The sequence below is a fragment of the Triturus cristatus genome, chromosome 7, assembly GCF_964204655.1.
Source record: "Triturus cristatus chromosome 7, aTriCri1.1, whole genome shotgun sequence".
Lineage (NCBI taxonomy): Eukaryota > Metazoa > Chordata > Amphibia > Caudata > Salamandridae > Triturus > Triturus cristatus.
The window spans coordinates 956,221,640-956,234,279 of NC_140590.1; the positions used below are offsets into that span (position 1 = coordinate 956,221,640).

The 12,640-nt window shown below is 46.8% G+C and overlaps 1 protein-coding gene across 1 annotated transcript in view; it reads left to right on the forward strand.

Annotated features, from left to right (window-relative positions):
• DDX46 (DEAD-box helicase 46) overlaps positions 1-12,640 on the forward strand; it is a 1,041,144-nt gene that overhangs the window by 755,193 nt on the left and 273,311 nt on the right. The window contains exon 17 of the mRNA XM_085617987.1: positions 2,298-2,435. Coding sequence (XP_085474113.1) covers positions 2,298-2,435 — 138 coding nt within the window. The remainder of the gene's footprint in view (positions 1-2,297; positions 2,436-12,640) is intronic.

The following is a 12,640-nucleotide window of genomic DNA, read 5'->3' on the forward strand; positions in this document are numbered from 1 at the left end:
GAGATGTCATGCCTCCTCTCCCAGGATGGGCCAGGGATCGAAGAGGGGAGCTTCAAAGACCTTCCGCCTTTGGAATGCGACCCCTAGTCTCTGCTGCTAGCAGCAGACGGCAGCTCCTAGTTTACATCCCCACTTTGGGTGGAAAAACCAATGGGAAAAATTCAAAAGATTAGGAGGTGAGCCCACCTCTGCCAACCCTACCTCTAAGGTAGGGAGGCCAGGTGAAGCACAACTTTCAGTCTCTGCCATCTTGAAGATGGAGATACCCCTCCAATCACAGCTAGGACTATGGCCCCCTCCCACAGGAGGGTGGCATACTAGATGGTGTATTCACCCTAGGTGTGGTGTCCATTGGCCCTACCTGCTACTCCTCTAAAACACCTCCTAAATTTAGTATTTAGGTGGCTCCCCCAGGCCTAGAACGAAGATCTGCGATGACCTAAAAAGACTGAAGGCGATGACTGTCTTTGCCTCAGCCCTACCGGCCTGTCTCCAGCTTCGGCGATCCTGCAACGTGTCTTGAAGCCAGCGACCTCTGAAACCACTGGGGAGGACTGCTGCCTTTGTAAAGACTCCAATCTCCTGTGGTCAGCGGACCTGTCCTGTAGAAACCTACTCCAAGGACTTCTGATCCAGGCAAATCCGCGTCTCCTGCCCACTATGCATCCAACGCCCACCTCCTGAGACTGAGTGTCTCACTTGTACAGTGACGTCTCCCTGCCGATCCTTACCTCTTTTCCAGTGTTGGCTGACCTCACCTGCAGTGTAAATCCAGGGGCTCCCCGACTGAAATCGGCTCCGGTAAGAAGACTCCGACATCGAAAGGCACCCCTGCAACCAAAGACGCTGGGCCTTGGTGAGCTGAACCGATGGTGCCCCTATGACCCCTTACATCTCAGCTTACCTCTGCTGTCATGGGTCTTCCTCCTGCAACCTCTGGTGCCCTGCCTGCAGCCTCTTTCCAGTAAGAATAAGCCCTATTAAAAAGCATTGGGTGCCCAACGTTGAATTTGCATCCTGCACCCGGCCTCCCCTGTGCCACTGGTGGTGTATGTTTGGTGCTGCTTTGTGGGATCCCCCACTACCTAACCCCCAAAGCTTGGCCCCTGCTACCGATCTACTTACATGCTAGTGTGGTTCCAGGCACCCCCTGTCTCCATTGGGAAGCATTGGGTCAAACTCCGATTTGGACTTTTGCACCTGGCTGCCCCTGTGCGCTGGTGGTGCAGTTTTTGTACTTACCTGACACCTGGCCCTTGCTGACTTTTGGCTCTGAAGACTGTGATTGTAAGTTTAATACTTAACTGTTTAACTGCAATATTGTTTTCCCCATAGGATAACATTGGACTGTGTGGAAAAGGTTCAAAGTGTCGATTTTTCAAAGTGGAAAGTATTTTTAATTAAAAATGTACTTAGTCGGGTCTGGTGGCTCAGTGGACTAATGCGTCCACTTCTGGGGCCTGTTTTCGACCTCCGGGTCACTGGCTCAAATCCCAACAGGTCCACTCAGCCTTTCATCCATGTGAGGTCGATAAAATGAGTACCATTGAGTTAGGTAGCAATAACCATCTGTAATTCAGCACCAAGATAGCTATGGGTGAACGTGCTCTTTACATAAAACACTTTGTTATTACGAAGACCTTGATCTTAAAATAAAATGCAAACAAAGTATATATTTGTTTTTTAATTGGCCTGGATCTCTTTTTTGGGTCGTGTCCATTATTCGTCACTGTTGTGTAATAAATGTCTTACACTGCTTTGTGTTAGGCCTAAGGCTGCTCACCCACACTACTACTAATAGAAAACTTTGGGTTTTACATTGAGCCCTGTACACTTTTGGGGACCTCTTTACCCTTTTGTGGAACCCCTGGACTCTGAACGGTATTACCACCTCGTGTCTGTATCATATCCAGTACCAGCTTCCTACACTTTACATGTAGAATTATGCCTCCACTTCCTTTAGGAGTGCCATTTTTTATTTTTGAAATTCCTTACTTTCCAAAATGAGTGCATAAACAAATATATTCTCATCAAGCTGCAAAGTATGACGCTTCAGAACAGTTTCCAGAAAGTGAAAGGAAAACCATTTGATAATTAAAATGTAAAAACTTAAATTAATTGTGTTAACAAGACATTATGTTCAAAATGTAACTTTCAAGCACTGTCAAATTAAAATTTCAGGGTCTTTAAATCTCATGCAATTATTATTTGATCTTATAAACTGCTACTGCTCTAAAAGTTTTAAATACTTATACATTTATTATTGATCTATATTATATTTCTTTAATTCTCCATAGGGATATGCATACACTTTCATCACTGAAGACCAAGCACGGTATGCTGGTGATATTATCAAAGCTTTGGAATTGTCTGGAACTGCAGTTCCCAAAGAACTGGAGAAACTGTGGTTTGACTTTAAAGAGCAACAGAAAGCTGTAAGTGACGATTTTATGCAGAATCATGTGCAGACCTTCCTGCTTTATCTTTCTGGCTAGTCTGATAATCCTTTCCCAAATGCTAGATGTGACTGAATTTGGTAACTTCAGTTGTACCACACAGCAGTCAAATCTGTTATCCAGACAAACAGATGTAGAAAAGATCAAGTTTACAAACAATGGCAGATTTACTGCGTAAATCTTTTCTGGTGTATTGTGCTATCTAGTGGTTTGTTCCTGCGGCGAAGAGTTCCCAAACTCCAGCAGATAACTGGAACAGGTACAGACCACAACACGCTGAAAAATGTATTTGGTGCAAGTTTATTCTTTCAAGTCGATCGGCATGACACGTTTCGGCCGTGTTACCACGGCCTTGATCACATATATACATATATATATATGTATGTGTATATGTATATATGTGTGTGTCTGTATAAACCAACAACAAAGTCCCCCTCTTTTAGGAACAAATACGGAGCACTCCTGGGTTTTGTCATTCTTTCTTTAATTCACCCAGCATGACGCGTTTCGTCTGGCACGACTTTCTCAAATGCTGCTCAGTGATCAAGAAAGTCTCTAGCATTGCGAAATTTAAAAGCCTCATTAAGCCCCGCCTGCACAGTGTTTAAGCAGTGTTTACATAGCCGCCATCTTGGAGTCTGTGACCTTACTTTTACGTTCTATAGTAGTATTGATAGTCACAATAAACGTTCTTCCTCGTAAGCTTCCATTCAGTGATGGGAAACAAGGTCCATGACTCCTTGATTGCACTATCTCACTGTGCATTGGATAACGGAGCCTCAATGTTAATTTGTACAAACCCCTTCGTCAACCGCTTGTTTTTCTTCTGTGCCTGTTGTTTTTCCTTTTATGCACCTGAGAGCATGGATTCTCGTAATCGGTGCTCTTCCATGTAGTCATGAACCAATGCAGTATTGGCAGGAACATTAGTTGTGGCCGCGGTGGTTCTGGCAGATCAAGATAAAGATTCCAAACACATGCCACAAATCCGCCGAACTCCTTCTGTGACGGGTGCTCCTTCGTGCAAGTGGCATGCACGTATTCAATAAACCAACAACAAAGTCCCCCTCTTTTAGGAACAAATACGGAGCACTCCTGGGTTTTGTCATTCTTTCTTCAATTCACCCAGCATGACGCGTTTCGTCTGGCACGACTTTCTCAACTGCTGCTCAGTGATCAAGAAAGTCTCTAGCATTGCGATATTTAAAAGCCTCATTAAGCCCCGCCTGCACAGTGTTTAAGCAGTGTTTACATAGCCGCCATCTTGGAGTCTGTGACCTTACTTTTACATTCTATAGTAGTATTGATAGTCACAATAAACGTTCTTCCTCGTAAGATACCCCATCCCACTAAAGCCTCAAACAGGAAAGGAGCAAGACGTGGAGCAGGTGGATCTAGAGCCCCCAACAGCACCTGAGCCCCAAGAGGAGGAAGATGAACTCTTTTACCAAGAGGAACCATTAAAGATCATTTTGATCAGGGTTAGGTGGCAGGGCATAAAGGAGGGGTGGACACTTACTCTCCAGACCTGTCCCCACCTGAATACATTGCTGTGTACAAAACCCTGGTTAAAAGGGCAGCGTATACATATGGTGCACAACTACAGGAGGACCAGCCAGAATCATGTTTCTCCTGGAAACCCTTCAAACAATACAGAAGAAAAAGTATTTCCTCCCAGTGCTACAGAGTGTCTTGGATTAAGGACGATATGCCTTCATGTAACCAGCTGCAGCCAAAACTGTGACACCGAGGGTGGTAAAATCATATAAGCAGTCCTTCCAAAGACCCACTTTACATCAGAGAGTATGTGGAGGCAGACTCCATCATCGTGGCCATCACACCCCAAAGGACCAACGTTCCCACTAATGACAGGATGAAATGCCTCTGACAGTGTGGAAACTAATGGGCATGAATACAGAGTCCATACCCCTATTAACCCATGCAAACTTACATGACACCACTACAAGAATTGTTACAATGTCAAAGGTCACCGGCAACTGGGAGTTTGGAGTACCTTGTAGTTGTCACAGAGAAAGTACAAAGGGAGATAGGATGACAGAGCACAGGAAACATCACAGTGGACAGGCCTTTCAAACACCCAATGTCCCCAGTGACCATCACAAAAGACTTCTCCTACACAGGAGGTAGGGATCCCATGGTGAAACTGAACATCAGGGGTCTATGGAACCAGGCACAAGCAGTACCACATATAAACATACTGGGACTGAAGACACTCATTTTGGCATTAAAGGACTTCCAGAAATGTCAAGGGAAAGCCAGTCCAGGGTCAAATGGGCAACTCAACCACAGTGTTATATCCTAGCAAACAAGGAGGGACAAGGTCACACGCTGCTAAATATTATAGAACTTCAAGAGCATGGCCCAGGAATAGGCTTTCTAGACCAACGGCCAGAATGCCAATTGAACTGCAACCACCCCGCACACTGCAAAGCAGTACTTGAGTGAAATGCATTTCAGGTAAAAATCAATTCTATAAAATATTCCAGGGATAATTAGTGGAACCCCATACCTTTTCTATAATATTAGGCTCTATTTCTCCCCCCTTCGAGATCATACACCGCACACCTGTATTCCTATTCAGACCCCGAAAGCGCCCGACCTCTGTTAATGAGCTTAATAATGATGACCCACTATGAGCATCTTTTTGGATTTGCAAGATGCTAGTGGGACGGGCAACATGCTGACTTCTCCCAGGCCCTCAGGGGGCAATGCTATACCCAAACTGCAGACCACCATATCCACACCCATCCCCCACAGTTTCTGCAAAACCACTACAATTTACCCTCTGTAGCGCACTTTATCTACCCAGTGGGTGGCCACATCATGTTTTACCTATACAGGTGGAGGAGCATCACATCCAACCAATGAGTGCTCCATATTGAGAAGCAAGGATATTCCTTACCCTTCCTTTTGTATCCTCCGCATATGCCACTCACACAACACCTCTCAGCAGGCCACTTGGCCATACTCTACACCTCTCAGCAGGCTACTTGTCCTTACTCTGACGGAGAAGTACTCTCTCTTAGCCAAGTGACCCATAGAAAGGGAGCCAGCTTCAAAGATTGGAACTAGCTGTTACTCCTATTATTTTCGGACACTGAAAAGACGTGGAGTTCTCTGTCCAATGAAGGAAATGGCCCAAAATGGGTCACTCGGGTCACTAATGACCGCCGCTATGCCTTCCCAAATAATGAAGAGTCGGTCAGACAGAGAATACAAACCAAAAATGCATTTATTGTAAGAACACAGCTGTGGAGCCCAATCTGACCTGCCTCATGAGAAGACTGCCGAGGGATTGACTTTTTCAAGCATAAAGGTAAAGATTATAGGTCCTAGCATGAGTAAAAGACACACCCACCCAGTAACTTTACGCAGAGAGCAGCGTAGAACAAAGGGGCACACAGAGATGAGCTAAGGGTCTGAGACCGGGCACACACTATCTGTGTGCCAAGGTCATTCTGTCTGCCTTCACAGCAGAGTCAGGGGAGCAAGCTTCTATCTCATGAGGAAGGTATGCAGAAGTACTAACAATGTATTCATCAGAATAGCGAGGTCCAACCTTTGAGAGAAAATGCATCACAGCAGTTTTCTGGCTGAGAGCAGAAGACAGAGAAGCTTAGTTTTAATCAGACAAAATGGAGCAGCTACTAATAAAATGGCACCATGAATGCTAACTTAAGTCAGCCTGTAGCACACGTGACTAGGCACTAGTAATAAGGAAAATGATCAATACTAAATAGCAACTAAAATGCTAACATAATACAGTGTAACACAGAAATACGAAGGGATTGGCAACGTCAATTCTACCAGACCCTCCTTTTAACATTTTATTGCTAACAAACCTTTATTCACTGCTATCGGGTATGGGTCCTTACAATCATAAAGATAGGAAAACTGTTCAATCACAAGTTACTTTTGCTAACTTATCAACTGTCCGTCAGAACTAAACACACTATGAGCCTAAACATGCGTGGTATCAGCATTGATACACAGCAGGCACAACTGGCTGGGAGGCAGTGTATACAGGAACATATTCTTCGTGTCAGCAACCCTTTTGGCTCCGAACAGAAACATACCTTTACATTGTAGCTAATAGAATGTATGATACATAGACAAGGCAACAAGCATATTCCCTCATCAGGCCAACCATGAATTCATGATCCATAGGTGAGGTAAACATTATGAAATAAGATCCAAGGCAGACTTTTTTGTTAAGCAGTCTATAAGTGAAGTCAGGGGCTCTCACCCCCCTTAGTCTCCCTTGCCCCTGGATACAAAAATGACTGCCATATTAACTTCCAGTATAGGCATCCGCCCATTGTACACATTCATTTGCAGTGCGGAAATCAATGAATGTCATATCTAGGACAGGAGAACAGAATTGAAGGTACACCAATCTGAACACTTGTATTATCATTTTATGTCTTCCGGTGCTCCCCTGTGCGAGGAGCCAAAGTAACAAACATGTTCACAGGAGAAACAGGTGCTGTATGAACTAGGATGTGCACATGTTACTTCTCATTCAGGGAGTAGGATATCCCTAACACAATTATTAGCGCAGTATCAACTATGGATGCAACTTGTACTTTCTGTGTACCAACCCCGCTCTGGACACGGAGGTGCAAAGGGCTATTTTCCTCATCAATTGGGTGACCAAACGGATACATCCTGATCAGAGAGGCAATATTAAACGCGTTATAAACACTGGTGTCCAGGAACAAAAGAATGATCAAGAAAGAAATGCCAGCGTCCGTCCTGAGCCTCGCAACCAGGCTACTATTGTCCTCCCACGGTGTGGTGCTATTGAGCACTGTTCGGTGGAGCTGTGCAATCACTGCCCTTACATCTGCAAAGATTCTACAGTGGTCAGGGTGCCTCCGTCCCCAACTTACACCACTCAAAGTTCAGGCACAATTTATGCTGTTCAAAGATCGGACAGTGCACCATGTTCTTAAAGAACCCAAACAAATTAAAGTGCTTTTTTTTTTTTTTTTAAGGTGGTCCTCGGAAAATGTCAAACAAAGAAAACCACAAGTCAGACCACAGACTGCACCAGTACCAAGACAGTCCGGAGACTGCACCAAGACAAGGAGATAGGCTTTTAGCCCCAGACCTTTTCAAAAGTAAGCCGAATTTCCAGTTGGCCTGGCAGAGTGTTCACAAACACTCTGTATCCCAAGGGTCCGCAAAGTTATTCTCCACTGCCGACTCTTCGCACCAAATGTCAATTCCAAGGGTTTCGCCTTCTCACGACCACGGCCGGGGTGACCACTGGGCGAGGCACTGCCCAGTCAGACAGGCGGGGCAGCTGCGAGTTCTGGGCTCTATCGTGCAGGTATCCCCGATCCGGCCTGCCGCAGTCCCGTCCTCCCTCACCCGACTACTGGTGGGATGGGTCACCCCAATGGCGGAGTATGAGAAAGTGGCTCTGTATATACTGTTCCCGAATAGTTACAGGGTGTACAGAGTCCCCAGTCCCCAGAGGTTTGGCAGAGGCTAAAGTTAGATATAACCTTACTCTCTAAAGTGGTAGCTTAATCGAGCAGTAAGGCGCAGTATCAGAGGACAGTGTAAAGCATTTGTTGCACACACTCAGCCAGCAAATGGTCTCACACACTCAATAACTGAACTCTAGGCCAATGGTTTATATATAAAAATATATGCGTGTTTTATTTTAGAACCAACAATAGGTATTCAAATATACTTTCTCAGAATGAGATGCTTTATATAAATACTTCTGCAATATGCAATTGACTTTTGTAGAAAGTTACAAGTGGTTGCAATAGGCAACACAATTCTAAACACAATAATGCATTGAGTTCAATGGAAGTTTCAAGTTATTTGCCACAGATTACTTTTAGGATTACTTTTGGAATTCCAGGACTGGATCCTAGATTCAGTCCTGGGTCAGTACTTGGAATCAAGTAATAAGTCAACTTAATTACTGTGATGATTTTTAGACAATATTTTGCTATTTTAAAAGTTGACACTTAGAAAATAATTCATAGAAAACAGTCAGTGATTCCCTATGGCAGAAAATTCAAGTTGCAGGTATAGTATGTTCTCGTTACTTTTGTAATTCAGTACTGGGTGCCTAGACTCAGTACTGGGACCTTTATCCAAAACAGGTAAGTAATTGCGTTTTCAGATATTATGCGATTTTTAAAGAATATTTTAAGATTGCAGAAATTGACAGAAGAAATTTCACAGAAAAACAGTCAATGATTTCCTATGGGAGAAAATTGGGTTACTGGTAAGTACAGTTGTAAGTAATTTTCAGAGTCAGTGCTGGGCACCAAAATCCAGCACTGGGAGCTCACCTAAGAGCAGGTGAGTATTTTCGTTTTCGTTACTCGGCTGATTTTTGGTGAATATTTTAAGTTTTGAAAAGTCCACAAAGTTACCCTATGGAGAAAATTGAGTTATCGGTTTAAAGGTAAGTACTCGACTGGCAGAGTTAAGGTTCTGGGCATAGACTCGGGGGTCTCCTAGGGTCAGGTAGGTACAGTTGGTTCACCCTCAGCGGCACAAGGGTGGCCGGGTGCAGAGAGAGTTAGGCCCAGTGTTATCCTATGAGAGGTTGGGGGGGCCTTGGTTGTGGCTGTGGGAGATGGGCTCCTGGTCACTTACTCAGGGCAAGTGGGGAAGTAGATAGGTGTGTGTGTGTGTGTGTGTGTGTGTGTTAGAGTTCAGGACCTCTAAGGGTGGCACAATGAGTGCTGCAGTCCTTAAAGGCCTTCCCTGTTCACAGGGCCCTGGGTACCTTGGGTACCATTTACCAGGGGCTGAAATGTGGCCAGGGTTTGCCAATTTGGGTTTTGGCTGTTAGGCAGTTTTTAGGGAAGGAACACAGGCCCTAGGCACCTGATTGGCAGGAGCCCAGGGCACAACAAGGAAAAGTGCATCAGCTATTAGGCAAAAAAAAAAATGGGGGGGGGGGGGGGGGTTACTTCAACAGAAACCCACTTTCTTACACGGAGTTCCTATTCGGGTGCCAAATGAAGGAAATGGCCCAAAATGGGTCACTTGGGGTTTTAATGACCGCCGCTATGCCTTCCCAAATAATGAAGAGTCGGTCAGACAGTAGAGAATACAAACCAAAAATGCATTTATTGTAAGTACACAACTGTGGAGCTCAATCTGACCAGCCTCATGAGAAGACAGTCGAGGGATAAAGGTAAAGATTTTAGGTCCTAGCATGAGTACAAGACACACCTACCCAGTAACTTTCCACAGAGAGCAGCGTAGAACAAAGGGGCACACAGAGATGAGCTAAGGGTCTGAGACCGGGCACACACTATCTGTGTGCCAAGGTCATTCTGTCTGCCTTCACAGCAGAGTCAGGGGAGCAAGCTTCTATCTCATGAGGAAGGTATGCAGGAGTACTAACAATGTATTAATCGGAACAGCAAGGCCCAACCTTGAAGAGAAATGCATATCAGCAGTTTTCTGGCTGAGAGAGCAGAAGCTTAGTGTTCGAGTCATATGAGCTGCAGATTACACACCTTTGCATAGATCGCCATCTGGTGTTGGGCCCGGATGTTTGCAGTTTGTTTTTCCTCTTGGAAAGTCTTTGGAAGTCACGAGGTCGGTGACTCCTCCTTTGGATCGTATTGCGCATGGGCTTCGGCTCCATCCTCAGATTGTTTTTTTCCGCCATCGAGCTCGGATATAATCTTCGCGCTCCGGTCCTGAACATTTCCAGTTCGACGATCGAAGCGGAATCCTCACCTCACATCGCGGTATTGTTTCGATCGCGGTCTCCTCAAATCAACGCACCTTCTCATCGACAAATCTTCGGTTCCAGTCGTCGACGGCGGCCTTCGGGCCTACCCAAGCTCCGTTCCCGGCTGATGGAAAGAACTTCATTCAAGAAGTGCCCTCGATGTGGGTCCAAATTCCCCCACACCGATCTTCATGAGGTATGCAACCTCTGCCTCTCCCCTGAACACGAGGCTCGAGACTGTCTGGCCTGTAAGTCTTTCCAATCAAAAAAGACTATTCGGGACCGAAGAGCCAGAAGAAACATGGCACACTCCTCGACCTCCGTTCCAGTCGATATCTTCGGAGACGACATTGAAGATCCAGGACAGCAGCGCACTGAAGAGGACCTCGTCAGTGCTTCCGAGGCTGACGACTCAGATGTGGAAGATATCACTCCGGCACAGAGGGTCGTGAGTTCTATACCCCCCCCCCCCCCCCCCCCCCCCCCCCCCTCCACACCCGCGCCAACACCCAAAAAGGCTTCGGTCACGCCTTCGCCTCCGGTCCTAAGCAAGACCAGAGACACTGCTTCACACACCCCACCTTCGGGTCCGGTGAAGAAGCCAAGTAAGCCTTCCGGCGGCTCGGGCTCGAGCCAGCCTGCCAGCGGTGCCGAGAAACACACTTCGGCACCGAAAAAGAAACCAGCCTCTACCTCGACACCGAGCTCCGCACCGAAGCCCTCGGAGTCAAAACCCAGCGCTTCCGTACCGACGCCATCTGCGGTACCGACCAAACCCCATAAGGCTCTCGGCACCGACACTTCCAAGCCGAAGCCCATCTCGGCGCCGACCAAGAAATCGGAGGTTCCCAAGCCCAGTGCTAAGCAAACTGGCACGGACAAGCCTAAAAAGTCATCGGCCCCGAAAACTTCGGCGCCGACGGACCAACCATTGTCACAGGAACTATTTACACCGGATCCCTTACAAAAAACTCTAACCAAGGATCCAAAAACTGGACATCTGGCACTCTTCCAAAAAGAGACATTTGGACAAACCAGCTCCGCCTCCACCTCCAAAGAGGAACGACTCTGCTACCTCTCCTTTCAGAATACCTTCCCCACCTCCCCCACCTCCTCCACCTCCCCCACCCTCTTCACCTCCGACCCCTCCGCCTTCTCCACCCCCACCTCATCGCTCTCCGACCCAGTCTCCAGACGATGATGATCATGGGTACCCATATCACGATATAGGGGATGTGCCCCAAGACCCCACCCCTACAGGATCCCCAGACCCATGGGATGACAACAATAACCCAGATATTCCCGACGTCCCACAAGATGACCTTTATCCTTCCAGGCCATCTCCACCGGAAGACTCATTAGCGTTCCACCATCTACTTCAAAGGGCGGCACACTATCACGGGGTAGAGTTGCACACTGACCCAGTGGAGGAGGATTTCCTCCTCGACACATTTGATACCACACATAGGTCTACATCCATACTGCCTATGCTTAAGGGGGTGGTAAAGCATGCGCCAGAGGTTTTTAAGGACCCAGTCAGGGCCAGGGTCATTAACCCACGCATAGAAAAGAAATACAAAGCTGCCCCCACAGATCCCGCCTATATCAAAGGGCCAGCGCCACTAGATTCCCTAGTGGTTTCCACTACACGAAAAAGAACAAATTCCCATGCGTCAGGCGAAGCACCACCACCTGACAAAGAGTCAAAGATACTGGACGCATCAGGAAAGCGCACTGCGTCACAGGCAGCCAATATATGGTATATCGCCAAAACCCAAGCGCTATTGGCCAGATACGATAGGGCACATTATGATGAATTGGAAAACATAATGCACCACCTCCCTGAAAGATATAAAACTAGGGCCAATGAATTATTTCAAGAGGGTAAGACAATCACTAACACCGCTATACGCTGTGCCTTAGATGCGGCAGACTCGGCCTCCAGGGCCATTAATACTAGCGTCCTCCTCAGTCGCCATGCTTGGCTAAGAATATCAGGATTTAAACCAGAGGTACAAGCCTCCATCCTGAATCATCCCTTTGACCAGGAACACCTATTCGGCCCAAAGGTAGATGAGGCCCTCGAAAAAATGAAGGACACCGATACGGCGAAGTCCATGGGAGCCCTACAGTCACACCCTCTTGGCGCTCTTTTCGCCGCTCTTCCTTTCGGAGTACATCTAGAGGCTACTCCTCGGATAACGCGTCTACTTCCTACAAATCCCCCACTCAGTCCACCTTCACAAGGGGCTATCAAAGTGGCGGCTATAGGGGCAACAATAATAAGGGCAGAGGCAAAACAAATACCGCCTGCTCTGCCACACCGCCTACCCAATGACTTCCCCCCCCAAACCCCCCCGCTCCCTCCAGACCATCCCACTCCGGTCGGGGGCCAACTTCAAAATTTCCTTCATGTCTGGGAGACCATCACCTCAGA